This window comes from Pteropus alecto, unplaced genomic scaffold (genome assembly GCF_000325575.1).
Source record: "Pteropus alecto unplaced genomic scaffold, ASM32557v1 scaffold60, whole genome shotgun sequence".
Lineage (NCBI taxonomy): Eukaryota > Metazoa > Chordata > Mammalia > Chiroptera > Pteropodidae > Pteropus > Pteropus alecto.
The window spans coordinates 6622443-6638228 of NW_006430726.1; the positions used below are offsets into that span (position 1 = coordinate 6622443).

The 15786-nt window shown below is 48.7% G+C and overlaps 2 protein-coding genes and 1 long non-coding RNA gene across 3 annotated transcripts in view; 2 read left to right on the plus strand and 1 right to left on the minus strand.

The window, feature by feature from the left end:
- Positions 1–1814: 1814 nt before the first annotated feature.
- On the minus strand, positions 1815–3539 carry LOC112483839. Its single transcript, XR_003047796.1, has 2 exons — positions 3145–3539; positions 1815–2883 (listed from the first exon to the last, which is right to left on the minus strand). It is a non-coding gene; the product is annotated as an uncharacterized LOC112483839 (long non-coding RNA).
- A 139-nt stretch (positions 3540–3678) lies between these two features.
- HYKK (hydroxylysine kinase) lies at positions 3679–15155 on the plus strand. The gene is made up of 5 exons (XM_006905335.3): positions 3679–3818; positions 6618–6983; positions 8015–8154; positions 11532–11715; positions 14508–15155. Exons 2-5 carry the CDS (start codon positions 6638–6640, stop codon positions 14966–14968), a joined length of 1131 nt encoding a protein of 376 aa, XP_006905397.1. The 5' UTR covers positions 3679–3818; positions 6618–6637; the 3' UTR covers positions 14969–15155.
- Positions 15156–15606: 451 nt separating this feature from the next.
- The window catches only part of PSMA4 (proteasome subunit alpha 4), a 6316-nt gene continuing 6136 nt past the window's right edge, over positions 15607–15786 (plus strand). Inside the window, exon 1 of the mRNA XM_006905336.3 lies at positions 15607–15755. The gene's annotated coding sequence lies outside the window, so the exon portion shown is untranslated. The remainder of the gene's footprint in view (positions 15756–15786) is intronic.

The window sequence follows — 15786 nt, forward strand, 5'->3', positions numbered from 1 at the left end:
GTGACAGGATGGGGAGAAACGATTGGACTGACATTTTTCCATGGTCGAATTAAAAGACGCCTTTCTTTTGCCTCGCGGTTTGGGGAGAAGGTTCTGACACGGTGTTGACTCTTGGTTTGGTTTGCTTTGGAGAAATAAAGGGGAAGGAGATGGACTTAGGCTTCTATCAACTTAACACACAATGTGGCTACGAAACCGTGTCTCTCACTTAAGTAACTCCAGATCGTTGTCAGTTATTTAAAGCCAACAAAACAGTGTAACAGTTTTAAGTTCAGTAATGTTAAGTATTGTATAGAAATATATTGGAGGCAAAGTCCAGTCGATGACAATTGTGCATATGTTATTGATGCTGTAAATTATTTTTAATAAAGAAAATTGTATTATCACATTTGACTCAATGTAAAATATTTTGTGGTCATTAGAAATAAGCACCATGACTCAAGAGAGAGGATGGCATCCCAAAATTTCAAACGTGTTATCTGAGTTTTCGGACTTTAGTTGTTCCCAACGTGACGGCCAAAATGCGGGCCACGGTTGCCATCCTGGCATCTGGGGACAATGTTCCTTTCTATTCCAGGGCCGGTGAGAGCGAAAACCCAGGTAGAAGTTTGGAAGAGGGTTAGCCCCGACGGAGCAAGTAAAGTTGAACTCGATTCGAGTGTCGTTCCAACAGGTCTGACATTCATGGGATCACGTCTTAGGGTTGAAAGACGGTATACTCTCTCACCCAAAGCAGGATCCGTGCACAAACGACATCTAACTGGGCAGCCTGTCCTGTGCGGGGCGGCCCCTGCCGTCACTGCAGTCTGAACGGAAACACAGACTTCATTTCGAGCTGGAGTCCGTCTCCTGGGAGCTTACACCTGCTCATTCTGGTTCTCCCCGATTTGTCTACGCCTCATAAAGCACTTCGGCACAACTACACATGAAATACATACTTGGACCCCCCACAGCCACACTGCACATAACCTTCATACCGTAGATCTTTCGTCGTGGAGGTGACTTATTAAAGTGGACATTGAGGACCAAATCGAGGTCTCGAGCTGTAAGCCGTGTATTACAGGAAGAAATGGCCTTTTCTCGATGTAGGATGGAGGTGCTACGTTTTCCTGAGCCTGTGTGCTTCAGAACGTTGGCTGATGTTGCCACCTCCTCCACTGGCCATTCCTCAGTGTTTCCATGAAGCGTCATCCAGAGCTGGAAGCCGGGACCGCGGGCCCCCACCCTCAGATCACGTTTTGTAAACAAGGTCAGCTGCCCACCTCCCTTTCCATTATTCCACTCTTAACGGCAACCTAAATGGGTGAGGAACGTTTATTAAAATCTGGCATTCATCAGCCCCAACTGATACATTATTAAGTTTCTAAGGATCCAATTCAGTATTCTAAGTTTGTCAACATTACCATGGCTAATACCAACATAGACACGTGCCGATTATTTGAATATCAGAGTTTTGGAGGAAACTTAGTGCGTTACCACTATTGAATTTTGTTGGCTTACCATTTTCACTTGATGCCACTTTTGCTTTTTAATTATAAATTCGTTTAGCTTCCGTTCATTTTGATTTGATGTGAGTGGGGGACGGATAAGTTTCCCCAGGATATTAGATTATAAAGTTTGTATTTAGTAGATTTTGAATGTGGGACCCATCCATTGCAAAAGCAGATGTATATATGTAATCCCCACATATTTGCTTGTAGAATGACAATTGTGTTGTCACTGAATTTTGTGTCCACATGATGTTGGCACTGAATTTTGAGCATTTTAAACAACCTGCACTATCTAGTTAAAGGACATATAAAACCACCAGGCTATTACATTTTTTAAGACACTTTATAATACAAAATCACTCTGCAAATTTCGTTTTCCTTCATTCCAGTCGATTTCTGAACTCTCTAAGACCTACTACTTAACTGTCCCAGTGGCCAGGTGAGGAAGAAAAGAATTGTTAATGTGACAATGACATGACACTTCTGTCCACCGGACTGGTGGAGGTTTTTCATCATGATATCCAGGATCGGAGTTATTGAGGAAAAACATGACTTAGCAGCAAGTGTTAAGAACCTTAGAAATGTTCGATCCAGCATTGTTCGAACCTTAGATTGTCTTCGATCCAGCAATACGACTGCGCAGTGTATCTCAAAGACATACTTAAAAAGGCACATAGGATTTCTGCATGAAGATGTTCTTAAAGGCAAAGATATGCTCCTTTAGCGTGAAAAGGGCAAGATGCAAAACGCAGTATTTCCAAGGAAGGCGCAGTAAGTGGAAAGAGGCAAGCCAAAGGAGGCAGAGGTGGGTCTGGAAGCCCTGTCTTCAATTCTCACCCCGATTTCCAGATTCAAACTTCACTCCCATTCCGTCATCCCGAGAAGAGGAGGGGGGAAAACTGCAATAGGCAGAATAGTGAGAAGGTGGAACGCGTTCAGGAGCTGCCGAGGGAATGGCGGGCCGAGGGTCCAACTGGGCCAGTAGGAGTCAGATTCTGGTTACGGAAAATCCCAATCAAAGTTGGCCCTTACACAACCTAAAGGGATGAGACGGGTAAGAATGTCGCCCTGAGGCTGTAAAAAGTCAGCCTGCTCCTCCGAGATTAGAAGTGAAGGAAATAAGAACCAAATCTAAAGGGAGAAGGGGCCACCCCACAGTAGAGGTTTGGGAAACGTCCAAGTCAAAACCAAGGCGACAGTAGATAACCCGAGCCTGCTGTATCCTCAGTAGACGGAGTGCTCTGACCTATCGGAGACGTCCTGCTGGCTGCAGACGTGCATCGCGCTCTGTCACAGCCGAGTACCCTTGAAACGATGAGGGTCACCCACCTACTGTGGCCGTGACACCTGGGTTCCGTAGTAGCTTCCTGAAAATCCATGTATCTGCACTGTCCTGCAGGGAGAGAATCCGCAGATTGCACTAGCTGAATAAAGGTTCGGACCCAACTGCCAGCATTCTTGCTCAGTGTAAGTGAACCAGTCATCACACCAGACCTATACTGTGGTCACCCCTGCCCCGGGAAACCTCCCCGCTCCCTTGACATCATCATTGAATGCAGTGGCTCGGGAAGAGGAGAACGCTGGGTGCCGTGGCAAGAGCGTAAACTGGAAGCTGAGTGAAGACGCGCTCTGCCCCCTGAGCTCAGTCCCTCACCAGCACTAGGAGCGCGCAGGCCTGTTTGGTACGTAAGACCATCTCGAATCCTATCCTCCAGCATCCTGGGTGCTCGGTCTCGTGCAGAACGCAGCCGGCCCGACTCCCGGGACCTCCAATCCGAACTGTGCAGTTCCAGGGGCCGGATGGGTTCCAGTCCGCCCCGGGCAGCGCTTGCGAAGGCGGTCTCGGGGACGCGTGCTGCCAGCAGGAAAGGAAGGAGAGCAAGGACAGAGAAAAAGGACGCGAGCTGTGCCCAAACCCCTGAAATCTTGAGAGAAACAGTCCCGGAAGTCTCCTACGTGGACCAGGCAGACTGCGAGGTGCCACTCCAAGTCGGAAGCCTGCTACAGGGCTGCTTCCCCGAGGGGGCGGTGCGGAACCTCGAAGAGCCAATCAGAAGCAAGGATCCCTGTTCTTGCGGCGGGGCAGCCGGGTTCTGACTGGGTGAGCACCGAGGGAAGGCGGGGCCAGATCTCGGAATTTCCGTCCTCAGCCTCGCCTTCCCGTAGTCTACGCCGACTGGCGGATCTCAAGAGCCAATCAGGAGTCTGGCTTCGCGGACTCGGGGGAGGGACGAGCCGAGGAACCTGTCTGGCGCGACCGCCCCGCGCGAGACCCGAGCCGCGGCTGCTGGATAGCGGGCGCCGCCTCAGGACCGCGGGGCGCCGAGGGTGAGCCGGGTGGGGACGCAGAGGCGAGCCGGGGCCGCGGGGGCCGCCGGGGCCGCCGGTCGGTGCCTCGGGCTCCCCTCAGACCCGCCGGGTCCCCCAACCTGACGGCAGCTGTGACCCAGACGGCTGCCCGAGACCCCAGAGCTGGAGTGGGGGGACCCCCGGGGCGCCTGGACCTCGCCAGCATGCTAACGCTGTGCACCTCGTCCCACCGATGGCCGGCGGGACCCGGGCCGGGTGCTGGGGCACGGAGACGCGCCCGCGTAGTCCCGCCATCCCCCCTGGGAAGGCGCAGGGTAGACGGGGGCCCACGCCCAGGCGCAGCTCCCGGGGCGTCGTAACGCGGGGAGCGAGGAGCGCAGAGCCCCCTCCCCAGTGCCCCCTCCTTGGGCAGAGGTCGGGAGGTTCGGGCGTAAGCCTAGGAGTCGGAAAACAGTTGCTTCCTGGGGGCTTCCTCAGGAGCTAAGAAAAACCCTGTAGGCAGCGGGTGTAGACCGACCACCTACCGGATTTGAATTCCCTTCCTCGCCCCGTCGGTGCACACGGACACTCGGTTAAGACACGCGTTTCTGATGAACACATTGCTTTCTCTGTATTTATTTACTTTCAAGAACTGACTTGATGGGTGCCATTAGTTACGTGATGTGGAGTCCTTGTGTACAAAGGCAAAAGGCAAAGTTAAGGTCAAAAAGAACTTTTAGGATGAGATGTGAATGGTCCCAAGTTTCAGGGGCTGGTAGCACAGCTGGCACTAAAATATATTTTATTTCTCCCAAATGTAGCGACTCTTTTTTTCCTCAAGTTTTTTTTTTTTTATTGTAAAACCCACGGGTCTGGCACAGCAGCTTCTGTTACACCAGGCTGTCCTGGTGGGTAGAGCTGGCAGCCCTGCTTACACGGATTTAGAAAACGGCTCTTCAGCAGAAGCTTAAAATGCTAAAGGAACATTTTCTAGACCTGGGAGGGAGATCGGCCTTCACAGTTGCTCCTAAGATTCCCTCCAACTTTAAGGATTTAAAATTTATATCAAATTCAGCATTATTCTTAATACTTTAAAAAAAAATTTTTTTTTCCCTTAACACTGTAGGAGGGAAAATGACACCAGGATTTCCTCTTGTATTTAAAGCTTTAGTTCATATTACATTCTGAATACTGACCTTACACCAGTTTACAAATCTCCAGAAGGAATGTTAAAATTCCACATAAAGTCTTAAGTGTATACAGGATATGCCAGTTCCCAGAAGTTTCAGATGCAAAGATTGTTTTGAAACCTCATTCAGGCTTTGTCAGTATCTTTGGTGAACAAAATCTGAACGACTTCATTTGCTTCTGAAAGCAAATGCTGAGGTCAGAAAGTAAACACGAGAAGATGGGCCGGATGCACCGACTGTGTTACAGGTTGTGGGAACGGAGCAGTGGTGCAGAAGTCACTTTGGGCGGGAGGATCAGGGAGGCGGGAATGGGGCGGGAGTGGCGTTGGAGGGTTATATTCTTAGTATCACTTGGGTCATCAGGCTGTAGTCTTGGGGCTGAGGCAAGGGAGGGCGTCCCGTGGGAGAGCCCTGTGTCCTCCCTGGGCTTTATCCCCTCCTCCTCTCTGGAGCATTTTGGGCTTTGGCTTTCATGGTGGTTCCACTTAACAGGCACATGGTCTGGTTCTGGGAGCTCCGAGAAAGTCCCAAGACCCCACCCATATCTCCTTGTCACAGTTTCTCACAAGGCCTTTCCCACCCCGCCACCCCCCCCCGGGTGAAATTTATATTCAGTGATATTCACAGATCTTCCACTTACTTAAATTTTAAGCTGGGTTTTGACAAATGTATATACCATGACACCAAAGCCTAGTCAAGATAGAGAACATTTTCCTCCTGGAAAGTTTCCTCGTGCCACCTCTCTGCCCAAAACCACAGCCGTTTTGATTTGTCAATAAGAGCTCACTGCTCACGGGACTCTATGTATAAAACACTATGTCCCTTGAGCAGCAATCAGAATTGTACCCTAAAATGCAACCCACCCCCAAGACGTTGTTAATTATTTACAACTTAGTCCGAAGGAAGGACTGGAAACAAAACTATTTCGGGGGAAGAGGGAAGCGAGATTGCAAAGATCTTAAATATTTGGTTCCCAAAGTAGCCGAGATGGCATTACCAAGGGGAGGAAAACAGTCTCTCCCATCCTGTCTACCCAGATAACACTCCATAACTCAATTCAAATCCATGTTCTTGAGAATATCTCCTTAGGCTACATTGATTTCTAAGTATGCGTAATAAGCTAGGTGATGATCTTATAATTTAACAAAACGTGGATGTAAAAGTTAGATCACTGTGCTCAAATTTATATTTTCACTCAAACTAATGGTAATGTAGTCAAAAGGACATAATCATGGGTTAGGAGTCTAGAGAAGTGAGTTCGTACTGTAACTTGGTATGTAATTTTGGGCAAGGCACTTAACCTCTTGGGACCTAAATTTCCCCTGTAAATAAAGTTGATTGTGGGGGAGCATGCAGGTAGGACTTAGACTAAGTGATACCGAGGTGCTTTCCTGGTCTGCGCTCTGTCCCTGGAAGCACACCCTCAGTCTGCAAGTGAGTTTATGAATAATTTATGGTACAAGGATTTTTATTCACCTGCCAAAACAGCTATTTTTTAATCTCATTTACCGATTCGATTTGATAACTTTATGAGTCAAAACTAATAAACAGAAGTACAGAAGCAATGTTGAGAAATGTTAGTGGCCTGTCTTAAGGAAGATTATTAAAATAAATATAACAATTGTATGTTATATATAATCTTTTCCAGGATTGTCTCCCCTGGACATAATGTTGAGTGGGGATGATCAGCGATCACGGGCTTTCGCCAAACCCGCTTTCAGTGAGGCGCAAGCATGTGCACTAGTGGAATCAGTATTTGGGTTCAAAGTTTCCAAGATCCGGCCACTTCCTAGCTATGATGACCAGAATTTCCATATATGCATTTCAAGAGCGAAAGACACTGCAGATGGCCCAACTGAGTATGTCCTCAAAATAAACAACACCGAGTCCAGCAAAACTCCAGACCTGATCGAGGTGCAGAGCTGCATCATCATGTTTCTGAGAGCGGCTGGGTTTCCAACAGCCTCCGTGTGTCGTACGAAGGGAGACAACATAACCTCCCTCGTGTCCGTAGGTAAGATCCCCAACTCGCCGGTCACCGCCGGTCCGCGCACCTCGCTGCGTTTTGGCTCAGTAGGAATATCAAGCACAGGCTCGTCACTCCGAGTGTGAACAAGCTGGTTTTTTCAGCAGTCGGGAGAAGCCACAGCATCACCAAAGTGGCGACTGGGGCTCTCGTTCAGAAGTGAGCAGAGCGGATCTGGTGTGATTCTTAGAAGACACGTGGAAATCAGGGGAACGTTTTGTTGTTATTTTTTTTTTAAACAGAAAAATAATTAAATATTTGTATTCACACAAGCCGTATATTTTGGTGCTGTGCTGTAATAGAAAAAGATACAGAAGTAGAAGTCAGGAATCTTAGGTCCCAGCTCCGTCATTACCGTATATGTGACCCGGGGCATGCCACATACATTCCTAAGGCTACAAATCCTCGTCTCTGCAACTTGGTCCCTTTTACCTCTAAACGCTAAGATGCTAAGATGTACCTAATGGAGTTCTCCAAGCGGCAGCCTGAAATCAATGCCTTGCAGTCTTTTAAGGTTTGACGTTTTGACTTTTCTTACTGTTCACTCATTCTTTCTTAATTTGCATCGGTCCAGACACCTGCGCCCCTTACTGCCCCCAAGGAGTAGTTACTGCCTTGTGTTCCCAGCACAGGCCGCTCCCCAGTTTGCTCCTGGAGAAACTGTGATTCTGAAACAGTCTTTTCTTTATATTACACTTTCCTCAATTGTGAACTTAGGAATAAGTGTTTTAGGCATTCACTTACCACAGTAGGTGATGAACATTTAGAGCTGGGCCGGCAGAGCTGGGACTATGATTCTGTTGGTACGTAAATGGCCACCCCAGTCCAGTGTTCTAAGGTTCTCCCTTCTTGCTTGATCCACTCAGCCTTGCTTCATGGAATCCTGGGCATTGTTTACATTAGCCCTTTTTTTCCTTCTTGCTGTCTGACTTCTATTCTTTTCAATAATAATTACAAAGGTAGACTAGCCTCTCATTTTTTTGAGACTACTTCACAGGATATACCTTCTATCTGTGCAGATAGTGGCTCCGAAATCAAAAGCTACTTGGTGAGGCTGCTGACTTACCTCCCAGGAAGACCCATAGCTGAGGTTCCCATGGGCCCCCAGCTACTGTTTGAGATCGGGCGGCTAGCTGCCAAATTGGATAAGACACTGGAGGTAAGATCGGGGGTTTTATTTTGTTTATAGAATTTTTGACTTGTTTGCGTTTGCTCGATTTTGTTTTTAAAATAAACCCAGGGTCAGACTCTGTTTTCATGTGTGGCGCCTCCTAAAGTGTTACAAAGGAGGCGGTCCTAGATGCGTGCATTTATGACAGAAGGCTTCTTTCTGCCGCCTCTGTGCTTCACTGGCGTATTCGCGGGATCACCTACATTTTTAGAAATTCATGATATTCTTTATGCTGCTCACTGAAAACAGTCTGTATTCACAAATTAACGTCAGGCGGGTGTAATGAGCCAGAGCTCTGTATGAAGCCAGCGCTAAGTGATGGATGGATGACATGACTTGTATGAAGGATGTTTTTGTCCTATAGAAACGATGACAGATATTTTCCAGACCCACCCACAACACATCTTCATTTATTCAACAAGTGTTCACTGAGTACGTCTTCCATGCCAGGCACCGGGGGAAGGTAAGGACTCCTGTCCGTTCAACCCCGCAGGTGTCTCTACTCCATCTGCTGCCCTCCATTCCTGCCTCAACTACCCAGGCTTACCCTGTAGCGTCCCTGCATTTAGGGCTTTTATCCTCTCGAATCGATTTTTTAGACCAGTCCAGACTGACTTTTTAAATTACAAATCGGACCATGTCGGCTCCATAGTTAAAACCTTTCAGTGGCTTCTCCCTGCCTTCAAAATTAAGGCCACGATCTGCAGCATCCCTGGCACACGAGGCCCCGTGTGGCCTCGTCGTGGCCTCCGCCCCTCATCTCGTCCGTGTCTCTCCTTTCGTGTTTTTCTGGCCACCACCGTGGAACTTCTTGTAGTTCCCTGAGCGTCATTTGGTTTTATGTGTCAGTGCCTCTGCCTGTGCCAGTTTCCCAGCCAGCGACACCTCCCCTCTGCTCCGCACACTCCTCATCCTTCGACACACAGCTCAAGCATCACCTCCTCTGTGACGTCTTCCCGGACCCTCAGCTTCCCACGCTGCACAGAGGTGATCGCTTCCTTCTCTTCGCTGCTTCGGAGCTCGGACATCCTTCTGTCGCTCTGCTTATTGCACTGTGTCCCAGTCATCCGTTGCTGTGTAACCATCCCAAAACTCAGTGGCTCAAAACACTTGTGATTGATTTCTCATGATTCTGTGGGTCTGCTCTGCTTGGTGTCGCTGGCGGTCGCTCGTGCAGCTGTATTCGGCTGGGAGCTCACTGAGGTACGTCAGCTCCACTTCGTGTGGCCTCTTCTCACGAGGCGTTTCATCCTCCAGGGTGGCCCGGACGTCCTTGCAACGTGCTGCTGGCTTCTGAGAGAGTTCCAAGAGGACAAGCGCCAGTATACAAATGCTCATCAAGCCTCTGCTTGAATCATGCTAGTTTATGTCCCAGTGACCAAAGCAAGTGACATGTCTAACCCCAGAGTTAAGTGGGGGCAGCTGCACAAGGCCATGAACACCGGGAGGCCTGGTTCACAGGGTAACAGACGCCACATGTGGTTTCGTAATTATCTGTTATGTGTTTGTGCTTCCTGTGACATCTGCTACGTAAGAAGCAGGGAGCATCTTAAGAAATTGGTGTATGTCTTAATCGTTCATCTTTTATTCTTGGTGTCTAGCAATGCATAGTAGGTATTCGAGGAGGGCTTCATAACAAAACAAAACTCTGAGCTGGTTATCGAAAGTTGGGGATCCATCAGATAGACAGAGAAAAGGAGGAAGGGCGTTCCTGCTAAAGGGAGGAGCCTGCGGACCTCATGGAGGGGCCGTGACCGTGCTCCAGAGGCTCTGAGTCATTCATCGTGGCTGCAGAATCGGGGTTAAACGTGCGAGAGATGGGACGAAGTTGGAAATGGAAGGCGGAGTCAGGTGATAAAATGCGTTATCATATATAATACCAAGGAGTTTGGACTGTGTCTTACAGAGAGTAGGGGACCTTGAGGGTTTTTAAACAGGCGAAGGTTTCTAGTTCATAGCACTTTGGGGGTCATTGTGGCGGATAGGTTGGCACAAAGCCAGAACGGAGGTGGGATGCATCAGGGAAGCTGATGCAGAGATCAGATAAAAGCCAATTGAGGGCTCGAACCAAGAAAAGATTCGAGATAGATTTAGGAGACGGGCCAAGCAAATGTGGTGATTGATTTAATGTTACGCCTGTGGGAGAGAGAAGGCTGAGCGAGACGTGGACTCTGTCCGTGTTTGCTGGCACGCAGCCCCCTCTGATGTAGGCCCGGTTGTCCCCCGGTATCTGTGGCGTGGTAGCCTCTGTGGCCTGGAGCAAATGAGTGGAGGCGTGGGCAGGGGGAGTATCAGAGGCGGGGTCTGGAAAGTGTTGAGATCCGCGGAAGCTCAGGCTTCCTGCTGCGCACGAAGCGCGCCGGCCTCGACTCTCTTCGCTCCGTGCTCCGCTGGTGGCTGCTGGGGTGGGCCGGGCCGCGCCCGCTGCCCTCTGGCCTCTGTCCGCAGCTCCTGTCGCCTCTGGCTGGCGCTCTGGAGAAAAGAGGGAGGTGGAGCCTGAAGCCGAGTTAAGTGAGAGCCGGGACAGGGCTGGAAGCACTTTCCTAATAAGAATGTCCCCAGAAGTCACGGCTCCTGACGCTGTTTCACGGCTTGCTCCTCGGGGTAGTTTTGAGAGATCCGCGGTGGAATATAACACACCAGATGGTCAGGAGATTCAGAACCATGTCACGTGAGCAGTAACCGAAGGAACTAGAAAGTTTACTCTCCAGAAGAGAGGACTGAGGGGCGGAGGTGCCGACTTCAGGTATCCCGAGGACAGTCCTGTGGGAGGACTGTTGCTGCTCCACACGGCCACATGGGGGCTGCCGGGTCAGCAAAACGAAGGCCACAGCCTTCTCAGTAAGCGCAAGAGTGCCCCCTGCAGGAAGGATTCAAGCACAGGCCCCAGGGCCACTTGGCCCTGACGTGGCAGTGATAACAGAAGCGTCACGGGAAGCATTTCACACCCCAGGTCACGGGAGTGGTGTTAAAATCAATTTGGAGGAAAATGTTTAAAGAAATAGAATAAAATACAAAACATCAGAATATACCACGTGGAATGGTCTGGGTACTGTTTACCAAGGCTTTTTTCTTTATATGTCCGTGTCGCTTGTATCTTGGGTTGTGATGTGAAACGTATTTCTTCCATGAGAGGCTACGTCCGAGAACGTGAAAGCGGCTGCTCCGGTGACCACCAAGCTGCCTTTAGCACCGCTCTGCAAAAGAGCAGGTGCACCGTGATCACCTGCGGCCCCTTAGCAGCGACTCATAGCCGGCTCCCGGCTGCACCGCGGAGGGCCCCGGCTTCTAGCACAGCGGGTCGCTCGGTCGTGGCGGCTTAAGTGCCAAGGGTCTAACGGTTTCTTGCTTTTGATTTCGATTAGAAATTCCATCACCCACAGTTAAGTAGTCTTCACCGGGAGGACTTCATCTGGAATCTGAAAAATGTTCCTCTTCTGGAGAAATATCTGCACGCCTTGGGCCAGAATCGAAATCGCGAGATTGTCGAACAGGTCATTCAGCGGTACAGGGATGAAGTGATGACCAAATTAAGTCAGTTTCGAGAATGTGAGTACACTCCCCAAGCACATAAGTATTTTTCTTGATATTTAAGTGGTCAGACTCCAAACCACGGGACAAGGGTGGAGGTAGAAATTAGCCTTATCAAATCTTATAATTTTGCCCTTTTTGCTCCTGTCGCTTTTGAAAGAATAACACTTTTATTTTCTTAAAATTGCTACATTTGAAGCCTCCTCTAAACTTGACCATTCCCCTCTCCCCTCCCTACTAAGTTTACATGCACGTTTCATATCATTACCACACATGTGTATATTCATAAATTATATAGAGTACTATTTTGCATATTTCAAACTTTGGGTAAATGCAACCTGTTTTTTAATTCGACATCGTGTTCTTCAGATCGATCCATTTAATATATATAGTTCATTTAGTTCACGAGTTTTAACTGCTGAATAGTATTCCATAGTTTGCATATGCCACAGTTTATTTGAACATACCGTAATTTTGGGGGCCTGTTCTCTTGGTAATGGAATTTTCAGTTAGTTCCCCCTTTTTTTCCCCCTATGAAAATGATGCTCCAGCACGCTAGTGCCCGTCTCCTCATGCACATGGACAAGTTTTCTAGCCTCTGACCCAGCATGAAGGGTTGGTCGAAGGGCCAGGAACGGAGGGGGCCTTTCGCCCTTTGCCTCCTGTGCGAGTCCCCTTGGGCTGCCAGAACGAAACACCGTAGACCGGGTGGCTTCAGCAGCAGGCTGGGGTTGGTCACGGTCAGGTCCTGGACAGAGCTCTCTTCCCAGCTTACAGATAGCTAGCTCTGCCTCCTCTCCTGTCCTCACACGCAGAGGGGTGCGCGGGGGAAAGAGCAAGCTCTCTGCTATCTCCTCTTCTGCGGGCACTAATCCCAGCGCGCGGGCCCCACCCTCCTGACCTCAGCCCAACCTGATCGTCTCCAGAGGCCCCGCGTCCACATACCATCACACTGCGGGGTAGGGCTTCGATGTATGGGGACAACGCTCGGTCCCCAGCACTCACCGTGGAGAAACACCGTACAAAGTGGTGGCACATGAATAGCGTTGCTTTTCCTCCTCAGACCTGCCTTCCCCTCCTGCCTTCATCTTCACCTCGTTAAAATGGTACCCGTCATTCACCTGTCGACCTGGCCGAAAAGCTAGGGGTCATCGGCCTTGACTTTGTGCTTCCTCTCACACCTCACGTCCGATCCAATTTGATCGGTTCTAACTTCAAAAGACGCCCCGCTCTCACTCGTCTCCCCACTTGTATCTGCCAATATTTTCTCACTTAATATTGTTGTGTAAGGTTCTCCATGTCGTCGCATGTGGCTATAGCTCACTAACTTATTACTGTATAATAGTCTAATCGTAAATATACCACACTTTAGCTATTCCATTAAAAGACGTTCGCGTTGTTTTCAGTTTGGGTCAGTTAACAGCAGCGCTGCTGTGAATATTCATTGCTGTGTATCCTGGGGACGCATCGCTGGGTCATAGGACACGTCTACGTTCAACTTCATCAGATAATGCCAGTTGGCCAAAGCGGTTGTATGACCTTATGCTACCACGGGCTGAACAGAAAACTTTCTCGGGGTTATCAGACTTGAATTTCTGCCACTCTGATGTGTTTCTCACTGTGGTTTTAATATACATTTCTCTGTCTATTGGCTTTTAGGTTAAACTCTTGTGCGAAGTGCCTATTCGAGTCTTTTGCCCGTTTTTCTATTGGGATCTTTTTTTCATTGATTTTAGAAGTTCCAATTATTTTCTGGATACGAGTCTTTTGTTGGTTATATGATACAATTATTCTGTCCCATTCTGTAGCTTGTCTTTTTACTCTAAGATGTGTTTTGATGAACAGACTTCGATTTATTGGTTTGAAATACATCGGTCTTCTGCTTCATGGTTAGTGTTTTGTGCCTCGTGTAGACATTTTCCATACCTTATTTATGTTCATGAAGATATTCTCTGTTACCTTACTGTTTTATGGTTTTTGCTTTCGTAATAGGTCTGTAATACATCTGGAATTGTCATGAAGCTATTCTCTGTTACCTTACTAATGTTTTATGGTTCTTGCTTTCGTAATAGGTCTGTAATACATCTGGAATTTATGTTTCTATTTGGCTGATGAATTTCCACACGATCATTGATCACACTCGTAGGTGACACATCGCTGTAATGGCTGATGAATTTCCACACGAACATCATTGATCACACTCGTAGGTGACACATCGCTGTAAAGTTTTCTCAACTCTCTCAATTTGTTTTTATTGCACACAGACTAGTGACAACTTGTGGGCCGACACTGAGCACAGACCCCCCCACGTCGGGCGGGACTGGCTTAAAACATCACCACTTATTCCAGCAGTGGAAAGATGGGACATTCCAAATTACGTTGTCATCAGAAAAATGTTTTTGGAAACCCTAGCTTAAAATAAAGACGCATCTGGTCCATTCCGAAACCTTGGCTTCTTATAAAAATGTGACTATCGCTGTCTTTTTGGCAGTTCTGGCTCGGGGCACTTCTCTTTTTCCCTGGACTCTTCTAGTAGGCAAAATCAGGTGTTCGTGGCAACGCCAGTCTCCATCTTCTGGCCTTACGTCGATGAGAGATGAGAAGCAAAAGCAAAAACATCACCAAAATTAACTGCTTTTGACCTTTTCAGAGTAAATGATTTTATTTCAAGAAAAACAGGGTCTAGCTCTTTTACCTCTGACTACTCATCAAATTATTTGAACGGCCATGCCTGAGAAAGAGCTATGGAAAGAGAATGAACTGGTGTGTTCGGTAACCTTTTTTACATGGCTTGATTTTTCTCCTTTCAGGCATCAACCATGGAGACCTTAATGACCATAACATTTTGATAGAGCCCAGCGAGTCGGCCTGTGGAGATGCTACGTATCGAGTGTCCGGGGTTGTGGACTTTGATGACATGAGCTATGGCTACTATGTGTTCGAAGTGGCAATCACCATCATGTACATGATGGTCGAAAGCAAGACCCCTGTACAAGTGGGCGGTCATGTCCTCGCCGGGTTCGAAAGTATAGTCCCGCTGACACCGGTAGAAAGGGGTGCTTTGTTTCTACTTGTGTGCAGTCGATTTTGTCAGTCACTTGTCATGGCTGCATACTCTTGCCAGCTGCACCCAGAGAATGAAGAATATCTCATGATTACTGCAAAAACTGGATGGAAGCACTTACAGCAAATGTTTGACACGGGCCAGAAAGCTGTAGAAGAAATCTGGTTTGACACCGCCAAGTCCTACGAATCTGGGATCTCCATGTGACTGCATAAAAGTTCACATTAACTCGTGTAATTAAAAACTCAATAGGACCAAATCTAATCCTTTAAGGGATTTCCCTGCACCGTCAAAAATGAGTTGATGGAACATATCAATGCATGTGAAGTCGCCAAGGTCTTCAATCTCACGATGATTTTTTTAAACTAAGAAATACTACATGAGCTGTCACGTCCTCGTGGGTCTCCCTTGCCTTATGTCAAAACACGCACGATGATATTCTAAATCAGTCTCTCGAGGTCTGTTCCAGACCTCGCCAACTTTCTGGCCCAACGAATCGAAAACAGAAAGAGTAGGTAGTTCACTATTAGGGACCGAACTGGGTAAGAAAAAGGGTGGAAAGGAGAGATGGGCAACGACACGTTAGCAACATGAGTTTCGGGAAAGCGGTGGAATGCCGCGTGTGCGGCGATGGTTCCTGCTGCTTTCTACTGAGGTTACTGGGGACTCGCTGCTGAGCAGGTGAAAGGCAGAGGAGCCTGAAGTGCAAGTGTCCGGACGGCGCGGTTCCGACGCACTGGGGACCATTCTGAGAACAGAGCAGGAGTAGAGCAATTCCGCGGGGCCGGAGGGAAAGGGAAGGCGGTGCGCGGAGGGAGGGGACAGCCATCCCTCGGCTTTCGGCTTGGCTGGGGCCTTCCGCGGCCTGGCCCCGCCCCGGCGGCTCTGCGCACGCGCGGCGGCCATAGTGGCAGCGGACCCGGCGGCGGCGTCATCATCGTTCCCCGCGGAGTGAAGCTCCCCGCGCAGACCTCGACTCCAGAGTCTCCCCTCGGTGAGTCCGCGTCCCCGGGCCCCGCGGAAGC

Bases quoted from the DNA above. Each gene is read 5' to 3' on its own strand.
- HYKK (XM_006905335.3), top strand. From the start codon at position 6,638: ATGTTGAGTGGGGATGATCAGCGATCACGGGCTTTCGCCAAACCCGCT. The intron at 6,984-8,014 runs GTAAGATCCCCA...CTATCTGTGCAG, and splicing joins AACCTCCCTCGTGTCCGTAG to ATAGTGGCTCCGAAATCAAA. The intron at 11,716-14,507 runs GTGAGTACACTC...TTCTCCTTTCAG, and splicing joins ATTAAGTCAGTTTCGAGAAT to GCATCAACCATGGAGACCTT.